Genomic DNA, 16426 nt, shown 5'->3' on the forward strand with positions numbered 1-16426 from the left:
ACCCTATTATGGGTTTTTTTTTCCTGTAGTATGTGAGTTACCGTTTCTTTTTTATTAACACATATTTTATCCTTAATTCTACCCAGGGTGCTTACAAATGCAATGGAAAAAAAGATAACAAGAACATAGATTACTCAGCTAGAAACTTTAGATTACAGGGAAATGCATGGCCAACCTAATCAAGTTGGACTGGTAACGTTATGTGTAAATATGAAGCATGGAATTTTCATTGTTGAAGATATGCTCTGCAAACAGCCATCTTCACTATTTGTAGAAGGCAAGGCATTGTTGGTATATGACCTCGAAGGTGGCAGGAATACTTTACCCTCACCAGGTCACCTTACAAACTGGCATTGCTTATCGTGGTGGATAAACCAAGGTCTAGAATCTCATTTTTAGGCCTGTGGGTGCAGAAGCCTGTTCTCTGTCAGTACATTAGGAGGGATGGCTGCATATTACCCAAATAAATGGAAACGTATCAAATTAGAATAACAGTTGAATTAATTTGCCGCAAAAATCACCATCAGAAGGATAGGGAATAACTTGAAAATCATAAAACATATAGCCAGACTGGATTATGATTTAAATCTAGATTCAGCTATTGCCCTGTGACTACTCCTACTTCAAATCTACATTAGATGAGAGTTTCTTTATTCATTCTTTCACCAACATTGCTATGTGTCCACAGTGGTGTAAAACACTATGCAAACATTAACATTAGATATGTGTAAGGGATATAATGGTGAGGAAAAGTAGACAAAATGCCTGCCCTGGGAAGCTTACAGTTTAGGGGTGAGAACAGATATTAAGCAAATTATTATATAAATACATGTAAAATTACAGTGTGATAATTAGTACAAAAGAGGACTGTGAAGCTATGAGAGTATAGAGTGGACATATCTGATAGACTGTATGGTCTGCAAAGTCTTCCTGAGAAATAGAGGTTTGAGCTGAGATTGCAGAATTAAGTAGGAGTTACCAGGCACATGGTGTTCCCTCTCCCTTTCCACGCAGAGGCAGCAACATGTACACAGAGCTCTGGTAAGAGGATACATGGTGTATTAAAGGAGCGCAGAGAAACTGAGACTGTGGTCTGATGTCTGGGTGGGCACTAGACCCCGCAGGGCCTTATGGGCCTATGGACTTAATCCTAAAGCTTGAGGAAGCCCTTGAAGTATATGAAGCTTGGAGAGTGACAGGATCTGTTTTTTGGGGAAAGGATTTCTCTGGATGCAGCAGGAAGAACAGGTTGGAGGAAGCCAACAGTGGATTCTGGGGGGGAAAGGCACAAGGCAATTAGAGGCCATTGGAGTTTTCCAGTTTTCTGTGGGATGGTACTTAGTAAAGAGAGTCCAGATGGTAAAACGTGAGAAGCACTGAGAGCCTGGGACCAAACTCCAACTTGAGATGGTATCTGGAAAGGAGCCCCAGTGAGACTGAAGACATTGAGTGGCGTGTGTGGTGTTACAGATGCCAAGAAGGGAATGGTGTATGCGGTGCTGCTGAAAAGTCAAGTGATTAAAATAATCAGAAGAGCATTTGTAGCCACCATTCACTGCCGGATTATTCTGTGCCACGTACTTTATAAATTTAATCTCCTTTAATTATGCCATAACTCTGTAAGGGTTTGTTTTTTTTTTTAAATAACTAAATGATAAGAAAATAAATAAGTGATAAGGAAACTGAGGCATCGAGGAGGTCAGATAACCTGCCCAAGGACTCAGATTTCAGGCAAGGATTTGGAACTGGGCATTTTGACATCTAAGCACTTTACTGCCTGAAAAATTATAAGGACTAATATAAAAACAGTCGGATTTAGAAAAATAGAGGGTATTAGCTCTGTTACCCTCAGGGAGAGTGTCTGTGGGATGGTGAAGAATCAAAGGAAGTTGTAGGTGGCTGAGAAGCCAGAGGGAGATAAGGAAATGGAGGTAGAGACACACACAAGTGTCTGGGAAACTGGGGGTTTATGTCTTTTCTGGACTTCACTGTCTGGCCAAACCTTCTGGTATATACTTTCTTTCTTAATATGTACCTTTACCCAGTTAAAACCTTCTGTTGCTATTTACTTTTTGTCTAGTTAAGGCATCCTATTCATAATACTGAAAAACTCTTACATGGAGTGGTCAAGTTCTTAGCTACCAGGGTAGTAACTTTTTGTTCTAGTGTGTAAGTTGATGCAGCTGTAGCAAATGACATTTTTAGAGATTGATATCTATTGTGTACTGAATAAATGTTTGAAGGTAATGGATTATAATGAACATCATGATTATAGTCCAAAATATAGTTGCATTAAATTATATAATTTTCTTATTGATGTCTGTAAACTTACTAGAATTGAACATTTTCTGTTTGTAGGCTGATATTGCACCATTGATGGCTTCTCTTATTGGAGTTCCCTTTCCCCTTAATTCAGTGGTAAGGAATAAAATTTCTTATCAGCTCTCAGAATAAAAAAAAGTTACTGTACTGTAAAATTTACTTTTTATGTCCTTCTGAATAATCTTTGGTTACATTTAAAACTTACTTTCCTCTCTTTTTTTCTAAGTATCTAACTGTGTATGTATTATAATCTACAACATAGAGCAGAAGCCTAATAGCTTTTCTTTAAAATTTTTTATTTTCTAAAATGTATATAGATTTATCTTTGTATTTCAGTTATAAGTGGTAAAATATATATAAATTTTATTGCAAGCAGCAGAAACTGAATCCATTTAAAGGGAATTTATTAAAATGATATTACTGGGTTGTTGATTTGAAGGGGTGCTCAAAATCCAGGCTTGGAAATGAACAGGAACTAAGGGAGCGCCAGGGACTTGGAAGAAAGAACCAAACTGTTGTGCTCAGTGCACCAACACTAGGGGAGAATAGTATTATACTTGTACTTTTTGTTCCTTGACTCTTAGGAGTCAGATTCCACTGCTTACCTCTTGAGTGGGCTAGCTTGGGTTATTTATTTATCCTTCAGTAAAGGAAAGTAGGGCTTCATTAGAATCTCACTGTTGGGGTGCCTGAATGGCTCATTCAGTTAAGCGTCCGACTTCAGCTCTGGTCATGATCGTGCAGTTTGTGGGTTCAAGCCCTGCACTGGGCTCTGTGCTGACAGCTCGGAGCCTGGGGCCTGCTTTGGATTCTATGTCTCCCTCTCCTCTCCTCTCCTCTCCTCTCCTCTCCTCTCCTCTCCTCTCCTCTCCCCCACTCTCTTTCTCTCTCTCTGCCCCTCCCCCACTTTTGCTCTCTTTCTCAAAAATAAATAAACATTAAAAAAATAAAAAGAAACCCACTGTTATATCCAATGGGGGAGATTTCTCAACATAGAATGGTAATGCTGTTAAAAATGGGAACTGGGTGCTGAAAAGCCAAAAAACAAACAAAAATATCCATTCCAACTAGCCATTCATTTTAGCTTTTCAGAGCAAATTTTAAAAAAATAATGTTCTCTGGGGTGCCTGGGTGGCTAAGTCAGTTGAGCACGACTTTAGCTCAGGTCATGATCTCACCACTTGTGAGTTGGAGCTCTGCATCAGGCTCTGTGCTGACAGCTCAGAGCCTGGAGCTGCTTCAGATTCTGTGACTCCCTCTCTCTCTCTCTGCCCCTCCCCCACTCGCACTCTGTCCCTCTGTCTCAATAATGAATAAACATTAAAAAAAACTTTTTTAAATAATGACCTCTAACTCAGAACTTGAGTAAGTGACCCTTCTGGTCATAAGTATATGTGTATGTGTATTAACAAAGCAGCCCTTACTCTTACTATGCACGGTATACTCTCAATTTTCTTATTATGTCATTTTTTCCTTTTTAAGGATACCGGCTGTGGCCCACCATAGGGATTTTTCGTGTGTGCAAAGCACTTAGCTCACTGCTCAGCACACAGTAGTCTTTCAATAGATACTAGGTTTTATTGAACTTACTTCATCTCTATTACTTTATTTACTTTGTTATATACACTTTGTGAGAAAAAATAATAGAAAAAATAATATTTCAGTTATGGTTTTAAAAACATTTTGCTTAATTATTTCAGTAATTTATTCCTCTACGTGTCTTGTCTTTATTGTTTCATTTGTAACTCTTTTTGTTTTATAAGAATAGCCTGAGTTGTTAATACTAATAATATTATACTAGTAAAATTAATACCAATACTAAAGCAGTGTTCTTTATTTACAGGGCATCCTTCCTGTAGATTATCTTAACAACACTGATCTCTTCAAAGCAGAGAGTATGTTTACAAATGCAATACAGATTCTCGAACAATTCAAGGTAAAACAAGACACACAAAAATGGATACTATGACAATTTTAACATCAAATATATTAAGTGAAAATGTAAAGAAATTATTTTCTATAGTTTATGATCTTTTGTGTCTTTGACTAGTGTCATAAAGTTTAACATTTGTGAGGTGCAGATCCCAGGAATCAGTTCGAGTGCGTAGAATGACCTTCGAAGACCACCGCATATGCTTATAATTTACTGATTAGAATTTGCCCCATAGAAGTAGTATTAGAGACTGCAACATTTCTTGTCATTTCATATACAACTATCATATGCATTAAGACAAGTTAAAGAGGTGACCATTTCACTGAAACTTTCTGTTAGTATTGTCAAGGCAGCTTGGCTTATTTTGTCTTCTATAGTAAAAGAAATACAGTTTAATGAGATTACAGTATGTTCTTTTGCAAGCTTGATATGATTAATTCTCAGCTCATTATGATAGTATGATAATCTGAAATTTTTGTTTAAATACTTATGAAATAATATAGTAACATAAAATTCCATTTAGTTTCAAAGTAGTGAACCATCCCCAAAGAGCCATTTTAATGAATGTTTGTATTTCAAAATGAAATTAATTTGTGTCTCATTTATAATATAATGAAATATTTTCCTACTTGGTTCCCAGGTGAAAATGACTCAGAAAAAAGAAGTTACTTTACCGTTTTTGTTTATACCATTTAAGTAAGTCTCATATTTTTTATTAACTTGTAGGAAGGAATATTTTAATGAGTTTGAGTGCTGACAGGATAGATGAGTTACTTAGAAACTTTTTCTTTTTTATTTATATTAGTGCAAACTCCAAAACGAAAGCCTCTTCTCTTGCTTTTATAAATAATGGGCCAGATACCAGATACCTTTGAGTGGCTGGTAAAGGAGATAAAGGGGGCACAGAGAGCTGTGGGAGACATTGAAGAGATCAATTCAACAGGGCTTAATTGAAGGTGTGGGGCTCTTTGCTTGGTTGATTGGGACATTTGGTACCATGATGGCTTGTAGAAATAAAGAAGAGATGGTTAGGGGCAAGGATGAATGTTTCTGCGTTCAGCCTACATTTGAAGAAACCAATTAGTTAGTTAGAATTAGTGACAAATTAGACATAAAATTAGGGCAACAAATTAGGGACTTGGCTTGCAACATAGACCTGAGAGTTGGTTATGAAGATCTGAAGGCATCAGCATAAGGTAAGATGTTAACTGTTACACATGTAGGAGGCTCTAGGAGAATGTAGAAAGTGACAAGAAAAGGCCGATGATACAATTCTGGGAGACATTGACAACTACTGGGTGGGTGGGGAGAACAGACTTTGGAGGGCAGCAGGATTTTGCTGTCCTAGATCTCTTTTCCTTGAATCTGGAGTCCCCACTCCTGTGATTTGAGTCACAAACCTGGCTCTGCACTACTGACGTGGGGAGGTTTATTCGGCCTCCCTTACTCCTCCTCCTCAAGGTTCGTTTTCAATTTGCAAGGGTTCACATTTAATTAGGGAGGATTTTGCTCTTGACCAAGATAAATAGAAATTCTTCAAAATAATGGATGTTAGTGAAGTGTTTGAATGACTTCACTGGAATTCTTTTTGACAAATCTGTAGCATTAGTGTGGTATTCATAAACTAGAAAGGCTTAAACATTGCACTACCTGTTGAATAATGTGATTACATGCCTGACTTTGGGTATATGTGTATCTGTGTGAATAGGAGAGCAAAAACCAAGCAAAATTGGGATTTTGCAACTTACGATCATATGAAATTACGTACCCTAAATATTATGTTATATCCATCAAAGGTAGAATTATTTTTGAAGACTTTCCCTAATTGTAAGATACCATATATGCATATAGAGGCTATAAGGCAAGTTTTTACTATTTTCCCCATATGATGTCATATACATATCATATGCATCTGTTTATTTACAGTGTAGTGGTGTAGTCAGAGCATAATAAAGTAAACAAATGAACAAGAAATATATGATCAATTCCTGGGACGAAGAAAATACATGGGACATTGAAAGTGAGACTGTGGGTTACTTTAGACTGGCCGCTTTAGAAAAACTGGTCAAGGAAGAGGTACTCTTCTGTGAAGAGTTCAGGTGCACACTGCCTGGCTTCTTCTACTTAGGCCTGCTGGCTGACCATGAACTTGCCCTGCTTTGATGCTCAACATCTGCCTGCAGAGCCACTGCTAGCTTTTTGTCCTCTGGGGACCCTACAGCATGGTTGATTCCTGAACACTGGAGCAAAGCTTTAGCCCTGCCTGCAGACTTTTCTGGCTAAAAGTCACCATTTCTCAATAGCTTCCAATATGACCAAAAAGTGTCTAAGGTAAAGTGGAGAATTGACTCCTGAGGAAATAAGGAAAAGAAAAGAACTTACAATGTTAAAGTTCTCAGAAATATCAGGGGCTCCTGGGTGGTTCAGATGGTTAGGCGTCCGACTTCGGCTTAGGTCATGATCTCACGGCTCATGGGTTTGAGCCCTGCATCAGGCTCTGTGCTGACAGCTCAGAGCCTGGAGCCTGCTTCGGATTTCGTGTCTCCTTTTTTCTCTCTGCTCCTCCCTCGCTTTCTCTGTGTGTCTCTCAAAAATAAAATAAAAACATATGAAAGTTTTTTTAAATAAAAGATCTGAGGAACTATTGTATCTATAAGAAAAAGCACATGTTACAAAATGAGAAAGGGTACGGGATGCATATGTTAAAAACCAGAAATGCGACTAAAAACTTACAGAAAGATAAATTGTACAAGAATAGTCCAAATGGGAGGCAAACCCTCCAAATTAGAATAGTGAAAGGAAATGAATTTTCATATATGGATTGAGTAAGAATTTTAACATATGGATGGAGTAAGAAGCTGGAGGAAGCAGGAAGGCATATATTTCTTCATCCTCTGAAACAATGACAAGTGGAAGCTTTAGGGAAAAGGAAACATTTCAAACTGTACAAGAAAGCATGCTTCGTATGTGAAGCAACCTAATATGTAAGCTGATTTTGAACAGTTGCTGGAAGCGGGAGGAAGAATTCATTTGCACATTGGCACATAGGTCAAAGCTTCAGTTAAACAGATGATACAATCTAATCCTAGCATAGAACTTAACTGTTCAGTGAACAGTATTTAAATAATCATAATAAAGTAAATACTGTAAAGTAAAATAAAATAATAAAATAAAGTAAGAACTTTAGACTCAAACCTTAGGCAAAGCAGGGAAGACTTAATTATTATTATGGAATAGAATGCCAATGTTCCCAACCTTGACAAGCCCACAGGGTTACATGTTGGAAGTCAGAGGAAAAGAGAAATACAAATGGAATAGTAGTGGCGCTATTGTTCTCATAAAATAGAATGTGGAGATTCTGGACATAGTTGACAAAACAAGACAGAGGTTTAGGTGCTACATTATTTGAACATTTTTTTAAATGTTTATTTATTTTTGAAGGAGAGAGAGACAGAGTATGAGCAGGGGAGGTGCAGAGAGAGAGGGAGACCCAGAATCCAAAGCAGGCTCCAGGCTCTGAGCCGTCAGCACAGACCCTGACATGGGGCTCGAACCCATGAACCACGAGATCATGACCTGGATCAAAGTCGGGCACTCAACCGACTGAGCCACCAAGGCACTGCCAGGCCCATTATTAAAGTGACTGATGTAGGAGCACCTCCCTGGCTCAGCGGGTAGAGCATACAACTCTTGATCTCGGGGTCATGAGTTTGAGCCCCATGTAGGGATTACTTAAAAATAAAGTGGCCAATGTAGCCAACAGAAGAGGTAAAAATAGTAATATAACCATATTGAGGGGGAAGGAGACAGCAGGAACAGGCAGAATCAGTGAGGAGTCAACAGAAAATGCCTCGGGTCATCCAGTCAAGAAATAGTAATAAAAGCATATTATGAAGAAAAATGGAGGTAACTACAAGAATAACTAGAAATAGACACTTGTAAAAGTTTTTGTCTCTGGACTGGGGAATGAGAGATGAGAAGGGTGGGGCAGGTGTTTATTGGTTGTCCTTGTCCCCTCTGCACAGTTTTTTACTTTTTAAAATTATGTGCATATATTACTTTGATAAAGCATATACTTAAAAAAGAAACAAAAAATAAATAGGTAGTTTAATCATTGGCACAAATCACAAAATCGTAAAAATAATGGGCATAAAAAAGAAATGTATTCTTCCATATAAATGTTAGAATCATTACCTTGAGTTTTATGAAAATGAAAATTTCTTTGGTTATTGTACTATATTTAGGAAGCAATTTGGTGAGGATTGACATTTTTACAGTATAGAATATTACTATCCAACATTTACTTATTCCTATCCCCCGTTATGTCCTTAAGTAAAATTTTATAGTTTTCCCCACAATATACATTTTTCATTATTTTAATTCCTGGACATTTTATTTCTATTATGAGTAGTATCTTTTTTTATTACATAAGTTCAGTATGCTGGGAAAAATAGTTGTTGCCATTTACCATCTGAGTACCATGGACTCTTTATTTTTCTGTAATCCAATGAATTTATTCATTTTTATACCATCTGTTTTCTTACAGTCACCTTTATATATAATGTCAACATCATCCACTTAGAAGCTATATCAAGTGATTGTTGGCACGTAAACATCATAGTAGATTAAAGATAACAGTTGCCACAGATTTTTTCTACAAAATAGCTCAAGTTCTTGTTACAAATAATTGTTTATTGAAGGCCTGACTTCTTGAATAAATGCCATATTTCCTTTTCCTTCTTAGAAATATATTATTCACTCCTCAATTCTTAGCTTTGAGAAAATTTATCTAGGATATTGACATCAGAAGGTTCATGGTCTTGAAATTTTACTTACGTGATCAACTTCACCAGCATCCCTAGATTTTAGTTTAATGATATTCCACCATTCTTCCATTCTCTTATTTAGTCTTGTCTAGCATGAATAATGTAATAATTCCTAGGGTGGTGAAATAGCAAATGTTTCAAGATGTGAGAAAAATACAATTGCTAAGGTCCTTGACCGTATCTTGTAAAAGAGTCCAATGGATCCATATGGTATTTGCATATCCTATTTTATCCTGTTCTGTAAAAAAATAAGTAGATTTAATCTTTTATATCTTAAATACTTCTGAAAAAGAATAAAAGTCCTGTAATATCTATTCTGACAAGTAGAATTCAACAAAGAAACTCAAACCTAAGATTGGGTCCTTCCGATCTAATGCTATGCCAAGGGACGTACAGCAGGTGGAGCTCCATGACTAGGAGAAACATAAAAGTTTTGACTGTCAACTTACCTTGAGGAGGAGGAAATACACTTTGTCTATGAAAACTGTGTACAATAGAGGCCAAAGTAAGGCCCAGAAAATCTTTAAAGGAAAAGAATTACATGAAATGGGAAAAGAACAAGAAAGGTCTCTTAAGGGATATTTTAGAAGAAACGTACCTTGCCAATAGAAGCAAAAATGGCTATTCTCTTTTACTTAAAAATTACTATACAAACTCAAGGCAGTTAAACTTTAACAAAACATTTTAATATATTTTTTGCCAAAAACGGCAAAAACTACTGTGTTTCTTTTTAATGTATTTGTTTCTGTTAGGCTGGTATGGATTAAAGTTCCTCGCTTAGACCAAATTTAAATACTGTTTTTCATGTGAATCTTTCTACCACGTCACCCATCTGATATACTATAAATGCAATTTCCCCCTTCAAGATTGAAATTCCTCTTTTTAAAAAAGTAACTTTTATATATCACATACATACATGGAAAATTGTTATTTACTCAGTTATGACTTAAAAGATGAAAATAAGATTCTACATTAATGGTCAGTGTGATGGAATGCAGATTATTCTAGAAAGGACATCCTTTCTCTGTCTTTACCTTCTTGAAATATTTCTCCTTTAATCTAAATAAATATTCTAAAAAGGAATGGACTAGATATCACTAGGTATTCCTAAAATATCTTACATAAGTACAAGTGAAATATTTTTGTAATAAAAATCTGAGAAGATGTAAAAGATAAAACACTTCAAAAGATAGCATTTTAAGGAGATTTTGTCCTCCAAACATTAGAGATATTGAATAATTAATGATAAAATTCTTGATAATCCTAAAACATGGCTTACTTGCCTCTACAATATTCACATAACTAAAAAAAGATGGAATAGTAGCTATCATAGCTACTTTTTTCTTTTCTTTCTTTCTTTCTTTTTTTATTTAAACATAACCTGCTGGTAATAGATTCTTTTAAAACTTGATGTTTTAAATATAAAAGATTTAGCCAATAAAGAAATTTTTTTTCGTACAAGTTACTATTAGACACAATCTGCTGCCATGATCGTCAAATATTCTACCAAGTTCTCTCTCCCTCCTTCTCTAGCATTCTAATTACATGTGTAAATATTAGGGCCGTTCACAGGGGCTTGTATGTTATTTGGGAGTTTTTTAATAGTCTTCTCTGCATTTTTCATTCTTTTTGCTCTTCAAAGTTCAGGCAGGATATCTTCTAGTGACCTGTCTTCTAATACGCCAAATCTCTCTCCTGCTTTGTCCAGTTTGCTGCTTTTGAGTTCTGAGTCTCAGTTACTACATTTTTTTCAGTTGTAGAATTTCCATTTCAATTCATTTAAAAAACAGATGCCAGTTCTCTGGTGCGATTTTCTATCTTGCCCTTTATTATTGAGTATAGTAGCCACAGTTAAAGTGCAGCTGATACCACCACCAATAACCATATCATTTGTGAGTGTGCTTCTCCTGCCTTCATTTGGTTCTATTATGGAGTCTGGTGGGTTTTAGATGAATGCTTATCGTTGTGAATTAAAAGTTTTGGAAGCTCTGGATTATCTCCTTCTCCAGTGAGGTTTTACCTTATCCTCTAACAGAATGACAGCTGACTCAGGGCCGCATTGCATCTCTTCCCTCTGGTTGTGTCTGCTCTTGGAGTATGGCCTCCAGGGGATCTCAGTGGAAGGCAAGTGTTATCCTTCCTCAGTGGCTCCTGAACACCAAGTTTTGTCTCTTCTGTATCTTGAGACTGACAAAACTTCTGCCCTCCTGTTCAGGGCTTTCTTCATAGCTGCTTGTCTGCTGTGTCCCACACAGCTGAAGAGTTCGCTGGGTGTCCAGCTCACTTCCCTTTTGACTAGCACGTGACCTCTGTTTCTTTACCAGAATTCTCCACATAGAAGTTATTGCTTATAAAAGTTCCTTCTCCCATTCTTCTTAAGACTTCACCTCAGAAACTGTTAAGTTAGCTTAAGTCATTCCAGATAGGTTTTCATTCATGTCTTTTTTTTTAAAAAATCCAGAATGAGGGGCACCTGGGTGGCTCAGTCAGTTAAGCCTCCAACTCTTGGTTTTGGCTCAGGTCATGATCTCACACTTCATGGCTTTGAGCCCCGCATCGGGCTCTGTGCTGACAGTGCGGAGCCTGCTTGGGATTCTCTCTCTCCCTTTTCTCTCTGCCCCTCCCCTGCTTGAGTGCACGCACACACACACACACTCTCTCTCAAAATAAATAAATAAACTTAAAAAATAAAAACCCAGGATGAAAATTGTATATTATTCTCTTATTTTTCTTCTCTTTTGGATCCTCAAGTCCTGGCTGCATTGGCAGCCACATATTTTAGTTTTTATCTCCGCAGCATTATAGAATTGTCAAAGGCTGTATTGGATTCTCTACCTTTGCCAAAAATAAGACTGGCAGATGCCCTAAGAGTTAATGTTTGTAGAATGCTGGACTACTCCTCTGGTTTGCTTCTCTCTAGGATCTTAATAACTCTTAGTCTTGATGGTCTCAGTGACTCTCGAGCACCTTCAAAGTGATTTTTATTTCATTCTATTAGGCTTTCTAGTTGTTCCTGGTGGGAGCATTGGTATGTCCAAGATTCTCCATCATAGCCAGAAACTGTGGTTAAATTTTAATGTTTTAATTATTTTTTTTAAAAAAACCTGGTTGATAAAATGTGAATGAAAAAGTAATGCATATACACAATAGAAATTATACAAGCAATAATAATATGTTACCTCTTCTGAGTTCTAGTTTTATAGTCTTTTCCCTTGGAGACAAAGTGGCAGTTTCTTATGCATCTTTCCATACATGTCCTATGTACATATGTATCCCTCTTCAAACATGCTGAAAAGAATGGGGAATATAACAAAAATCCTTGTACCCACAACCAAATATTGTGTAGTATAAGAATGGTAAAGAGGTTCAAATTGTTCATTAACTTTGTTGGTTTTGATTGCCTGCAGTTTTTGATCACGACAATTCTAAGTCCCTGTCTAGCTCAGGGGTACAAAGAGCCATCCATAGTGGATTGGCCTTGTCTGTGTGTCTGTGTATGATGAACACCCGAAGTTCTGGGTACTGAAGCTCACGCCCCTGGTTTACTGCTCCATTAATTGCTTTGTTTTAGTCAGAATTTCTTTATTAGCCAGAGTACTTCATTTCTTCAAAATGATGGATCATATGACTTCATAAGTATAGTTTGGAGTTGAAACTTTGAGTCAAGAAAACCAAATTTAGAAGTTATTTCTTGGGAGGGTTCAGATGACTAGCAATAATACAACTTAGCTTTAGGTTTCTTCCTTTTTTTTTTAATTTCAGTTTTTATTTTCTCAGCTTTTACCATCCTTTCATTTTCAATTAAGAAAGAAAAACAAGAAAGAAAACTTGTCATTGAAACGAGGAGACATTTTAAATCTAACCTTTTCTTTTGTAGGTTGCTTCCTGAATCTAAACAGCTAAACATTGTAAGAAAAGCAAGATCTTACATAAAACAGAGAAAGTATGATGAAGCAGTAAGTATGTGGGCCTGGTGTATAGAAATAGCTGGTCACCGTTTGGAGTATGGGGAGGGGCGAGATATGCAATGGAGAGCAAAGTGGGCAGGCCAAGGAGCTTTCCTGAACACTTAAGTAAGGATTCAATTTTCTCAGTAGCTGCTTTAGCCACGGGCATACTTCTGTTATTTCAGATATTGTCAGGGTAGACTTTTTAAGGTTAGCGTTGGAAGTGAACAGTTGCCATTTTTCTATAATGAGAAAGTATATTCCAAATTTCTGTAACCATACTTAAATGCATAACATTTTAGAACATGGCATATTTGTACATTTGGACTTATCTACACAGTATCAGGAGCCTAATGTTTATACTGCCGCTTTGAAGCTTCTCAAGAACTACCTTGCTATGTTTTTCATTAATTTTCTTTTTCTTAAATGGTCATAATTTCAAAGAAGGAAAGAATTCTGTTTTCAGTTTTTCAAATTGCCTAAGTAATACCATGCATTTCTAATGTTTGTTTATGGTTTTAAAACAGTGAGCTATTGTTTTCCTGTTTTAATGATGCTTTATAACTGACTTGGGTAATCTGACATGAGAAAATGAAAAATGATAGAAATGTAAGTATCTTTGCTATATGGGACCAATATTCGAGAGCCTTCGTTACTTTCCTTCATGTGTCCTCTGTAGGTATTTCCACAGAACGAATCATGTTAAATCACTATACATATCATAACTTACATCTTAAATGCCCTTTCTTATCAAGATTCAAAATTCATTCTATCCAGGAATTGTTCTTATACTTTGCAAGAAGCTCCTCGAATAATTAAAATCTGTTCTTGATCCATCATCTACAGTTATGCACTCTAATTTTAATATATTTCCTTCCTTTAAAACTTCTTATTCTTCCCATGTGGCAAGTTATGTCTTCCTTTCTCTATAGGTCTCCCTTTGCAAGGAGCTGATTCATCTTGCATTGAAAGGATTGTCCTATTATCACACTTATGACAGATTCTTCTTGGCCATCAATGTTGTTCTTGGTTTTTTGGGATGGACATCTTACGCTTCTTTGTTGATCATCAAGTCTCATTTTAACCTTACTAGAGGTGTTAATAAAGAAGTTAAGGTATGTTCAGAACATATAATGAAGCTCGGATAATGGTGTTAAATCACTAGGGCTGGAGAAAGAAATTGAATCAAATCAACTGTAATGAGTTCATACAATGTGCAAGGTGTACTAAGCTAACTCTTACTTTCATTTGCTTTTGTCATATTGGGTCTCTTTTTTTCAGTTATCTTTATTTCTTTGGTTGGGAAAAAGGTATATTAATAATAATGGCCCCATAACTTAAGAGGGCTATAAAGATAGCTGCATAATTTAAATTTTCCTATGGCATTAGCTGTTGATTATCTGTTCCTTGTAATAATTACTTAGCTTGTTGTAAGCATCCCGTATCTTTCTAGTACAGGTGGTCAGAAAACTACTTCAAAGCAGTATATTTAGCTTTATCTAATATTAAAAGTTTGGTAGCTAGAAAGTGACAAAATCATTTACTCAAAATGTCCCTTTTTAAATAATGTATGTGCTTTTCTGGAACTATTCTTACCTTCTTACAACTTTCTGAAATTTCTAATGCAAATTTTCAGAACTTTCTATTTATCTTTATTTTAAGAATCAGTCTCTAGTTTACTGTACTTTCAATGCAAAAAAAAAAAAAACCCTCAAAAAATTTTAATAATACTTCATATAACTGAGTAAGTAATAACTGTACATATATGGTTTTACTACATTAAAATACTTTACTCTTTTCACATATATTGCTAATTATCATTTTTTGGGGAGAATATGCCACTTGCATTTTCTTTATTCTCTCTAATAATTATTACCATGTCCAAATCCTCTAAAAGGCAATATAATCAGGATGGTATATTTAATAATAATAGTTTGCAGACATTCCCAGTGGTAACTTTTTCTAATTTTATATTTTATTTTTCTGTAATGGAAGGAAGAACAGTAGTGTTTATTCCAACTTTTTATAGTGCTTTAATGCATCTTAAATAATTCCCCCCAAGTAATTTTCATTATTTGAATGTGCGTAAAATTGGCTAGAATGGGGATAATTTTTGACACGATAGCAAGAGAGACAGAACCAACCATGTTTTAGTAGTGGCATTCTGCTGGTACTTGGAGTTTATTTTGTCATTTTAAACTCATAACAGTGCTGAAAGCATTATAATTTCTTTTTACAAAAGAGGAAACCAAAGCTGTTTAAGTAGTTTGCAAAAGGCCACTCTGAGCTAGGCTGTGGAGGAATTGAGATTTGAATCCAGAACAGACTTGTGCCAAACATTATCTTTTCACGTCTATCTTGCTCTTTTGGTTGTTGAGAAAAGATATGAAGTCTTTAGCTTGATGAGTCAACACAATTTCATAGCTGATAATTCTCCTTTATCCATTAACCTGATAATGCAGTGAATGTTTAATTGGATGTATGATATAATGCTAACTACTGCATAGGCTATACAGAGAAATAGAAAATCCAGATTCTGCCCTCCAGGAGCTTAGAATTAGAGTAAAGTAGGTAAGAGATGTACACACATAACCACCTTATCAGACGTAGGTTGCTATACTACACTACATTGCAAAAGACAGCTTTGACATTTGACAACTTTAATATATATTAAGTGTTTGAATGTGATATATATTAAATAGAGGAGAGCTCACTTTAGCGAGGACGATGACAACAGGAAAAAGTAAGTCTTGATAGAAAATTAACTACTACAGGGAGAGGATGAGAATAAAGCAAACTGAATGATCTAAACAGAGGCAGAGTTGGGAAAATGTTTATTATGCTGGTGTAATAAGTAATATTTATTGATCCCTACTATCCCAGGACTATGTTGGGTGCTTTGCATGCGTTATTCAATTAAGCTTAACACAACCTTAAATCTGGCAGTTAGGAGTCTCGTGATATGAAGAGGGGAATTTAGGCTCAGAGAGCTACACGGTTTCTTCAAAGACACACTATGACAAAATGGCAGAACTAATATTTGCCGATACTTAAATTCATGCTCTTTCTACACCATGCTGCTTTTGGAATAAAAAGTTCAACTTGGGGAGAAGGTGGAAGGTTTGTTCAAGGGACGAAGAGGAGATTATACCAACAGTGTAGGTTAGGTTGAAGTAATCAAAGACCTCAAATGCTAGACTATAGATTTTACATTGGATTTTGTGAGGAGTTGGTGTATCACTTAGAGTTAAACCAGAGAAACAGAACCAGTGGGATCTATGTATTAGTAGGGTTAGTGTAAGGAAATGGCTTGTGATTGTGGGAGCTAGTTAGGAAAGTTCTAAAGCCACAGGTCAGGCCGTGAAGAGGGGCAGACAGGAGCCTGCAGGCAAGACCCG

General features: G+C 36.2%; 1 protein-coding gene across 5 annotated transcripts in view; it reads left to right on the plus strand.

Moving 5' to 3' along the window:
- The window catches only part of PIGN (phosphatidylinositol glycan anchor biosynthesis class N), a 100232-nt gene that overhangs the window by 35064 nt on the left and 48742 nt on the right, over nucleotides 1-16426 (plus strand). For 4 of the 5 annotated variants that reach the window (XM_049619768.1, XM_049619767.1, XM_049619771.1 and 1 more), the window contains 5 exons: nucleotides 2359-2418; nucleotides 4166-4258; nucleotides 4896-4951; nucleotides 12959-13037; nucleotides 13961-14143. In XM_049619768.1, the coding sequence (XP_049475725.1) occupies nucleotides 2359-2418; nucleotides 4166-4258; nucleotides 4896-4951; nucleotides 12959-13037; nucleotides 13961-14143 (471 nt within the window). The remainder of the gene's footprint in view (nucleotides 1-2358; nucleotides 2419-4165; nucleotides 4259-4895; nucleotides 4952-12958; nucleotides 13038-13960; nucleotides 14144-16426) is intronic. The other variant, XM_049619772.1, reaches the window with a different exon arrangement.

The sequence above is a fragment of the Panthera uncia genome (genome assembly GCF_023721935.1).
Source record: "Panthera uncia isolate 11264 chromosome D3 unlocalized genomic scaffold, Puncia_PCG_1.0 HiC_scaffold_8, whole genome shotgun sequence".
Lineage (NCBI taxonomy): Eukaryota > Metazoa > Chordata > Mammalia > Carnivora > Felidae > Panthera > Panthera uncia.